This window comes from Nicotiana tomentosiformis, chromosome 12 (assembly GCF_000390325.3).
Source record: "Nicotiana tomentosiformis chromosome 12, ASM39032v3, whole genome shotgun sequence".
In the NCBI taxonomy this organism is placed as follows: domain Eukaryota; kingdom Viridiplantae; phylum Streptophyta; class Magnoliopsida; order Solanales; family Solanaceae; genus Nicotiana; species Nicotiana tomentosiformis.
Window position 1 is genome coordinate 46,938,861 of NC_090823.1, and position 9,683 is coordinate 46,948,543.

General features: G+C 36.1%; 1 protein-coding gene across 1 annotated transcript; it reads left to right on the plus strand.

Moving 5' to 3' along the window:
- Positions 1-4,739: 4,739 nt before the first annotated feature.
- LOC104086959 (protein SRC2 homolog) lies at positions 4,740-5,899 on the plus strand. The gene has a single exon (XM_009591323.4). It carries the CDS (start codon positions 4,821-4,823, stop codon positions 5,664-5,666), a length of 846 nt encoding a protein of 281 aa, XP_009589618.1. The 5' UTR covers positions 4,740-4,820; the 3' UTR covers positions 5,667-5,899.
- Positions 5,900-9,683: the final 3,784 nt, after the last annotated feature.

Here is a 9,683-nt window from a genome sequence, read left to right on the forward strand (position 1 = left end):
TAAATTGATAACAATCTGATTTATGTTGAAATTGAGAGCATGTGGCTATGGCCAGGTGAATTATAAAATGAAATGTGGGCACGAGGTACCGTGAGTAAATAATGAGGATATTTGGCACGCGAATTGTCCGTGCAATTGAGATATGAAATGTGGGCACAAGGTGCTGTGACAAAATGATAATGATATTTGGCACGTGAGTTGTCCGTGCAGTTGTGATATGAAATGAGGGCAAGAGGTGCCGGTGAAATATGATGGTTTAATTATGGGCACGAGGTGCCGTGGAAATATGAAAAATGGGTTGAGACCCATGCTTACGAAAAATATGAAAATGGGCTGAGACCCGTATTTTTATGATTTTAAAATGAGGTGTCACATGGTGACTTTTAATTGAAAGAATTATATTCAAAATATTTATTTTGAAGGATTTTTATTCAAAAAGAATTATATGAAAGAATTGTATTTGAAAGATAATTATTTAAGGAAATTATATTTGAAGATATTTATTGAAAGAATTTTAAATTCGAAAGATATTTATTTAAAGAAATTATATTTTAAGATATTTATTGAAAGAATTTTATATTCAAAAGATGTTTATTTGAGGAAATTATATTTGAAAAAGAGTTTTATTCGTAAGAATTATGTGTGAAAGATAATTAATTGAAGAACTTGATTTAAGTGGGTGTAAATGTATTTATCAATTGTTGAGCAATATTAATGGTGATTTTATTGTCTTACTGTGCACATCACTGGTTGTTTTATGTTGCCTATATTTTTATTTGTTTCTTATTATTTTGTATATTATATTGCACAGGTTATTAGACTAGTGAGTTTCTTGACTGTACCTCGTCTCTACTCCATTGAAGTTAGTCTTGATACTAACTGGGCACCGCTGTGGTGTGCTCACTCTACACTTCTGCACATTTTTGTGCAGAGCCAGGTATTGAAGATATCCGATTTGAGCAAAGTTAAAGCGCGATCATAAGGATTCAAGGTAGAGCTGCTTGGCCATCGCAGTCCCTTGGAGTCTTTTCATTTCATTGTACTGTTAATTTGTAATCAAACAGTATTGTATATTCGGTCCTCGTGATCATTTTATGTATTCAGTTAGAGTTCATGACTCAGTACTACCAGTCTTGGGAGGTTGTGTATTATAATTATTTCCGTTGTTAGATTTTAATTCAAAAAAAAATGGCTTCAAAATGTAATAGAAATCGGCTTACCTAGTCTTAGAGACTAGGTGCCATCACGACGCCTGTGGTGGAATTTTGGGTCGTGACAATGTTGGTATCAGAGCTCTAGGTTCATAGATTCTACGAGTCACGAACGAGTCTAGTAAAGTCTTGCGGATCGGTACAGAGACGTCTGTACTTATCTTCGAGAGGCTACATAACTGCTAGGAAATTTTCATTTCTTTCATTCCTGTCGTGCGGAATTTTTTGAATTTGGAATTTGAGCCTTTGTATCTCTATTCTCTCACAAATGGCGAAAGTCAAATTTTTGGAAAGTTTGGCCAGGGGGTTGACTTTTTGATATCGGTATCGGAATCCAGATCTAAAAAATTTCATAGCTCATTTATGTTATTTATGACTTATTTGCAAAATTTGAGATCAATCGGACGTGATTTGATAGGTTCCGGCGTCGTTTGTAGAAATTGGAAGTTTCAAAGTTTATTAGGCTTGAATTGAGGTGTGAATCATGATTTTAGCATTGTTTGATGTGATTCGAGGCTTCAACTAAGTTTGTAAGAAGTTTTAGGACTTGTTGGTATATTTGGTTGAGGTACCGAGGGGGCTCGGGTGAGTTTCGGGGTGATTTCGGACCATTTCTAGGCCATTTTTAATTGCTGATTTCTGCCTACAGAGGTGTGCATCGCGATCGCGAACATTTGGTCGCGTTCGTGAAGAGCAAACAACAGTTTGGAACTTTGTGAATCGCGATCGCGTAGAACAAAATCTCTGCTGCACTAACCCGTCTTTAGAAGCTTATATCTCGCAATCTATAAGGAATTTAGAGATGATCCAAAAATGAAATTGTAGCCCTTGATGTCTAATTTTCAGAAATGCAAATCATTTGCAATTTGGAGTTTTGTACAAAACGTTATGACCATTATACTAGAGGCTCTCTGGAAGAGTTGGAGAGTTTGTTCTTCGCAATCGCGAAGAGCAATTTTGGGGCTGAAAAAATTTTGTGCTTCGCGATCGCGAAGAGTAAATGCTTGGACAGAAGATATATTTTGAGGTTTCGGCCATTTTAACACATTTGGAGCTATGGAGCTTGGATTAAAGCGATTTTTGAAGAAAGTTTAACCATATGGATTGGGGTAAGTGATTCTAACTCAGTTTTGGTTAAATTACATGAATCTATTATTGTTTTTATCAACAAATTAGTGTTTTGGGTTGAAAATAATAGAAAACTTCATAGACTTTAATTGAGGATTTGAAGGCCGAATTGTGGTCGGATTTAAGTAATTTTAGTATGGTTAGACTTGTGGTTGAATGGGGATTCGTATTTTGTGAGTTTTATTGGATTCAGAGACGTGGGCCCCACAGGTAATTTTTGGGGCGTAATTTCGGATTCTTTGCAAAATATTAGTATTTTGATATGGAATTAATTCCTATAATTTTTTGAGCTGAATCAAATTAATTGTGACTAGATTCGAGCCGTTTGGAAGTTGATACACGCATAATGGAATTTCTTGATCATTGCTAGCTTACTCGACATTGGCTTTGGCTTATTCGAGGTAAGTAACTCTTCTAATCTTGGAGCTGAGGGTATGAACCCTGAATATATGTATTATGTAAATTGTTGGGAGGTGACGCATATGCTAGGTGACGGGCGTGTGGGCGTGCACTATAAAAATTGTGACATAATTATTTTTGTGAAATTTTATAGTTAAATAATCTTGGCATTTTTCATGCGGTTTTTTGTGTTAAAGAAATTGAGCTGAAAAGCATATTAAAAATCATGTTGAGGCTATGTGCCAGTATTATTGGGACCCACAGAGGTCATATTGCCGTGAATTATTTGTTTTCAATTGAAAATTATACTCAGTCATATTCATGTCATTCCATATTATATCTTAGTCTCTGTTATTATTTATTGATACATCATATCATCATTTTTGGGCTATTTTCATGACATTGTGAGCCCATGAGAAAGAGACTGGAGAGATTGATGACTGAGTGAGGCCCTGGACCTGATTGTGAGGATTATTATAAGGATCGGGGCTGTCCGCCTGTAGCAGGCCTTATAGGCTTTATTATAGCACGTGAGTTGGCCGTGCGGATCCAGATATTATTATAGCACGTGAGTTATCCGTGCAGCACGTGAGTTGGCCGTGCGCATCCAGATATTATTATAGCACGCGAGTTGTCCGTGCAGCACGTTAGTTATCCGTGCAGATTATAGCGATTGGGCTGAAGGAGCCCCCCGGAGTCTGTACACACCCTAGTGAGCGCAGGTACCTACTGAGTGCGAGTGTCGAGTGCGAGTGCTGAGTGACTGAGAGGACTGAGTGAAATGATACTTTGGGAGTATGCATATGATTTTATCACTGAGTTACATCGCATTGACATGCACACATAACATGTATGTATAGAGATATATTTTTCTCATGCTGTACAATATTACATCATTCATGATTTCTCACACATGTTGATAGATGGGCATAGTGATGCATTTGTTTTACACGGGTTATCTGGAAAGAAAATAAAACATCTCATTTATTATTGAAAAGATTTTGGAAAAATTATTGCTTTCAAACTTATTCATATTTTTAAAAATTTCGGTAAACGATTTGGGTTTTTCAGATGTACTTGAAAGGGAAGAACTATTTTTAGAAATCATGATTTAGCTGAGTATTTTATTTCTGATTTACTTCTTATATTATTGGCTTTACGTTGTTATGGACTGCGGTGAACTATTGGTTTTTTTACCCGACCTTGGTAAAAGCTCGTCACTACTTTCAACCTAAGGTTAGGTTTGTTACTTACTCAGTACATGGGGTCGGTTGTACTGATACTACACTTCTGCACATTACGTGCAGATATTGGCTGTTGTTGTTTCTGTGCTTGACGGTTGCCGGATTTGAAGATGTACCTGCGTTCCTGTTGTAGCTGACTCTTGTTCATGGTAGCCTTAGATTTATTAAAGCTCTATTTATGTACTATTCAAATAGACTATGTATTTATTTCATCTCCGCTTTGTAAACTCTATTCTTGGAAGCTCATGATTTGTACTACCAGTTCTTGGGGAATGTATAGGGTTAAGATAATTATTTACTTAAATTGCTTTAATAATTATTTATTGAAATTGGATAATTGAAAGTTGACTTACCTAGCGGGTTGGGTTAGGTACCATCACGACTAGTTGGATTTTGGGTCGTGACATATGTAAGCCAAAGGCAGTGACAATTTTGCCAAAAGTGTACTCGTGATAATAAAATCGTAATCATTTGAGCCAGTTCAATTTAAAAATGAAAATTAGGAAAATGAAGGTTATAATATTACTGAAGAATAAAAGAAAGTATCTGAACAACCAAAGTCCATTCTTCTCAAACCGATAAATAAGAGCGTATGAATGTCGGGAAACAAATTAAATTAAAGGTCCAAAATACAACTCCATTTGTGAGTGGACTCTTCAAAACCTTCCTTTCTTCTCCTCCTTTAACGGTAATTTTTACGGTCGTGAGTTAATCGCTCCTGCTCACCCTTTCCCCTTTAACATCTAAAGAAGAAGAGATTAAACATTCTCTTTCAATTACCATTTCTCCCTGAACCTCTTGGGGATATATCCAATAGTATATCTCAAGAGTTTCAACAATGGAATGGCGTCCATTTGATATCACGGTGCTCTCTGCCGATGGCATTAAAAATGTCAATCTTTTTTATCCTATGGATGTCTATGTAGAAGTGTCCATCTTTGGCTACGCCAAAAACAAGAAAAAGTCATTTGTAGACAAAAAGGGTGGCACTTGTCCCAGGTGGAATTACCCCATGAAATTTACCTTGGATGAGCCTTCCCTTACTAAGCCTGATCTTTCCCTTTTCTTTCGCCTTAGATCTAATCGTTTTTTTGGTGATAAGGATATCGGCATTGTCACTATTCCAATCCAAGAACTCTTTACAGATTCCACCTCAAACGACGAAGGCAGTGCTGAGAGGATTGTTGAATATCAGGTCTTCACTGCTGGGACTAGGAAACCTAAAGGTACCGTAAAGTTTGCGTACAAGTTTGGAAAAAAATTTGCTCACAACCAACATATCAATGGTTATCCTGCATTACCAGCTGGGACTCAACATGTCAACCACCAACTTGTCACTGGCTATCCACAAACTCATATGCCACCCGTTTGGTGTGGTACGTCATCAACTGGAATGACATACCACCAACATCATCCAGGAGGATATTCTTCTCCTGGATATGGTGAATATGGTGGATATCCGACCGCAATGCCGCCTCCTGGGTATCCACCTACTGGATATGATCAATATCCACCCCCACCAGGGTATGGATATAATCCTCCAATGCAGCAGCAAGTCCAACAACCAAATAATAATAAGGGTAACAAGTTTGGAGCGATGGGAGTAGGATTGGGTTTGGGTGCAGGGCTGGTGGGTGGTGCGCTGGTCGGACATGCGATTTCAGATGCAATGGACGATGATTAAACGAGTCTCTATATTTTGGTTTTTTATTTTTGGGGATAATTCATAATGGTGTAAGGTGTATGTCGTCTCCGGTTTCTTGAGATTTTGTTTCATCTGAATCTAGTATAAAAGAGGTATAAACAAAAAGATTATGTATTTCCATTTCTTGTGTATCATGTGGATATTAATTAGCATTCTTTTTAGTCTTCAACTTTTTAGTTAATAGAAATCATCAACAAATGATTTTTCCAGAAGGATTCACAATAGTATCATTCTTATATGTCCTTTTTCTTTTTTTGGATTGTTTTAGCATTGTGATTCACTTTGTTTCCTAGGATACTAGATTTGTAGCGGAATAGATAAATTCTTCTGAAGTCGTGGAGAGAAAGATGCGTTCTCTCTTTTTATAGCAAGTCAAAGGCAAATGATCTAAGTACGTATTATATTTGTCTTTAATTCAGTACTAGAAAACTAGCATATTTCGTCCAAGGTATACCGACCGAAATCGATCGAAAATTGCTAAATTGGTCGCAAAAGTCAACAAAAATATTTCTAACAACGGAAATAGTGGTCCCACATCAAAAAAATAAAAATTTTGACCGATTTCGGTCGGAAATTGGTCAATATTTGACCAACACCTGGTCATACTGGTCATACTTTGGTCAACATTTTTAGCAAACGGACCAGGATCAGTATTTTGACAGTTTCGGTAGCTCCGTATCGTGATTTGGGACTTGGGCGTATGTCCGGAATTTAATTTTGAGGTTCCTAACTCAAGTTATGACCATTTAACGGAACTAGCAATTTAAAGGCTAAAGATTTTCAAGTTTGACCACGGGGTTGACTTTTTGATATCGGAGCCGAAATCCGATTCTGAAAATTTGAACAGCTCCGTTATGTCATTTATGACTTGTGTGCCAAATTTGAAGTCATTCCGGATTCATTTAATATGTTTTGGCACGAGATTTGCAAATTGAAAAGTTTAAAACTCAAAGTTTGAATCAGGGAGTGAATTGTAATTTCAGCGTTGTTTTACGTGATACGAGACCCCGAGTAAGTCCGTATTATGTTATTGGACTTGTTGGTATATTCGTACGGGGTCCCGAGTACCCCGAGAGTGATACGGATTAAAATCGGATCAAGAATTGAACTTAAGCAAAATCAGAAATTTTGCCTTCTGTTGTAATCACACCTACGGATTTTTGACCGCAGGTGCGAGCTCACAAAAGCGAGCCTTCCATCGCAGAAGCGGCCTGGGCAGGCTGGGCAAAGGTCCGCAGGTGCGGAAACTTGCTCGCACCCGCGCGTCCGCAGAAGCGGAAGGCAGCCCCATTTCGCAGATGCGAGATTTTTCTCGCAGATGCAAGCTCGCATGTGCAAGCCCAGGCACCTCAGGTGCGGAAATGCCTAGGCAGTGTATATATCGAAGAGTCTGATATTATTTTCACATTTTAGTCGTTTTGAGCTCGTTAAGGCGAATATTTGGGCGATTTTTACGGGAAATATTGGGGTAAGTGTTTCTTATCCTATATTGATTATATTTCATGATTCCATACTCGTTTATATTATGAATCCGTGAATTTATGGAAGAAAAATCAGATTTTTCTAAAATCTTCCAAAAACGAGAAATTTAGATTTGAAGGTCCATTTGATATCGGAATTGGATAATTTTTGTATGGTCGAACTCGTAGCGGAACGGGTGTTCGGATTTCACGAGTTTTTCCGGAATTTGAGACGTGGGTCCCACTGTCGAATATTTTAATAAATTTCAAATTTATATTCGAAAAATTAGCAAATTCATATGGAATTAATTCCTATGATTCGTATTGAGTATATTGAATTGTTTATGAATTGATTTGAAGCTTTTGGAGATAAATTTAAAAGGAAAAGTTGTGGTCGAGTAATTGATTGGAATTTGCAAAGCGTTGTAAGTGTCGTGGTTAGCCTTGACTTGAGGGAATAGAACCCTTAAATTATTTATTATGTGAATTGCATGTGAACGACGTATAGGCATGGTGACGAGTGTCTATACGTCGCCAAATTAATTATTTGCATAATTATTTGAAAAACCTAAATTTGTGTTTAATACATGAATTAATTATTATAATAATTATTTCTCTCCTCTTCTTTGATAAATATTAATTCTTAAACTCCTGTAATAATTGCTACATGCTTATTTGAATTATGTCCACTATTTGCTACTTGACATTTAGCATATTAAATATTAAACAGTCTATTTTCTCCCTGATTTCCAAAATAAATTGTTATTGCCATTGTTTGTTCATAAATAAATTATAATTATTGTGTGCCTTGATGGTTAATAATTTCTCATTGGACGTGTTATTTATTGGAGAACGGGTTACACGCCGCAACGGAAATGAAAGTAAATATATCTATATTGGGGTATCGGGTTGCACGCCGCAATAGACTTATTTAAAAGTCAATATTGGGGGATCGGATTGCACGCCGCAATAGACTTATTTAAAAGTCAATATTGGGGGATCGGATTGCACGCCGCAACAGACTTATTTAAAAGTCTATATATATACTTGATTGAAATAAATATATGACAGACTTGATTAAAAGGAATATATTGGGAGAGCGGGTTGCATGCTGCAACAGAATTGAATGTGAATATATTGTGAGAGCTGGTTGCATGCTGCAACAGAATTGAATCTGAATATATTGTGAGAACGGGTTGCACGCTGCAACAGAATTGATGGAAATGATAATTGGTTATAACTGCTGAGTTGGCTTCAATTATTATAAATGAGTTACCTGATTTATTTCTATTATTGTTGTTGTTACTAATATTGCATACAGATAATGTAAGTGACCTGCCTTAGCCTCGTCACTACTTCGTCTAGGTTAGGCTCAGCACTTACCAGTACATGGGATCGGTTGTACTGATACTACACTCTGCACTTCTTGTGTAGATTTTGGAGTTGGTCCCAGCGGCGTACCATAAACTTGCTCGGATTTCAGCTACTAGAGGAGACTTGAGGTATAACTGCATGGCGTCCACAGTTCTGAAGTCTCCGTCTATTTTACTTTAGCGGTGTGTTTATTTTCAGACAGCTTTATTTTATTCAGACCTTTATTTGTATTAATCTAAAAGCTCGTGCACTTCTGACACCAATTCTGGGATGGTATTTAGATACTGTTATTTTTATGGATTATTCACTACATTTCAGACTTTACTTTTGCATTTGTTCTTTGATTATTAATAAATTTAAAAATGGTTTTAACAATAGATAATATTATTGTAACATTGGCTTGCCTAGAAAGGAAATGTTAGGCGCCATCACGATCCGAAGGTGGGAATTTCGGGTCGTGACACTTTATATAAATAGCTTTTAAATAAATAATATTTAATACTTATTTGATATATATATATATATATTTGTGTGTGTGTGTATGTGTTTTTTAAAATTACTTTTATATGGACACTATATCCTATATCTATGTATGTGTATATATATATATATATATATATATATATATACATCGAATATAGCTTCTATACTATACACTTAGTATATATACTACACTATACTATATATGTATATATATAAAATATATATATACTATACTATACTATATATATATATATATATATATATATATATATATATATATATATATATATATATATATATAAACTATACTATGTGTACATCTTATATAGCTTATATACTATACACTTAGTACCAAGGGGATAAAGGATCGCTTCCAACGGAGCTTCAGGATTAAATTACAAGAACACGAGCCCTGGCTAGTTACAATCTCAACAGTAGACCCTAAACCACGGTCCTCCTCACAACCCTTTCGCGCCTATCCATCGGCTTAACGGGTCAACTGAGGACTACCGATTATGTTTCCATAACCAGGGTTTACTGTCAAAATTAGTAACTGTTCTTAACCGTAGAACTCCATCAGGATTGATATAGTAATTCTTAATAACTAAGCATGCCAACAAAGTAGACTAGTATGACTAAGTTTAACACTTAAGTATTTAGCCTATCATTTAGGCTAAAT

Bases quoted from the DNA above. Each gene is read 5' to 3' on its own strand.
- LOC104086959 (XM_009591323.4), top strand. From the start codon at position 4,821: ATGGAATGGCGTCCATTTGATATCACGGTGCTCTCTGCCGATGGCATT.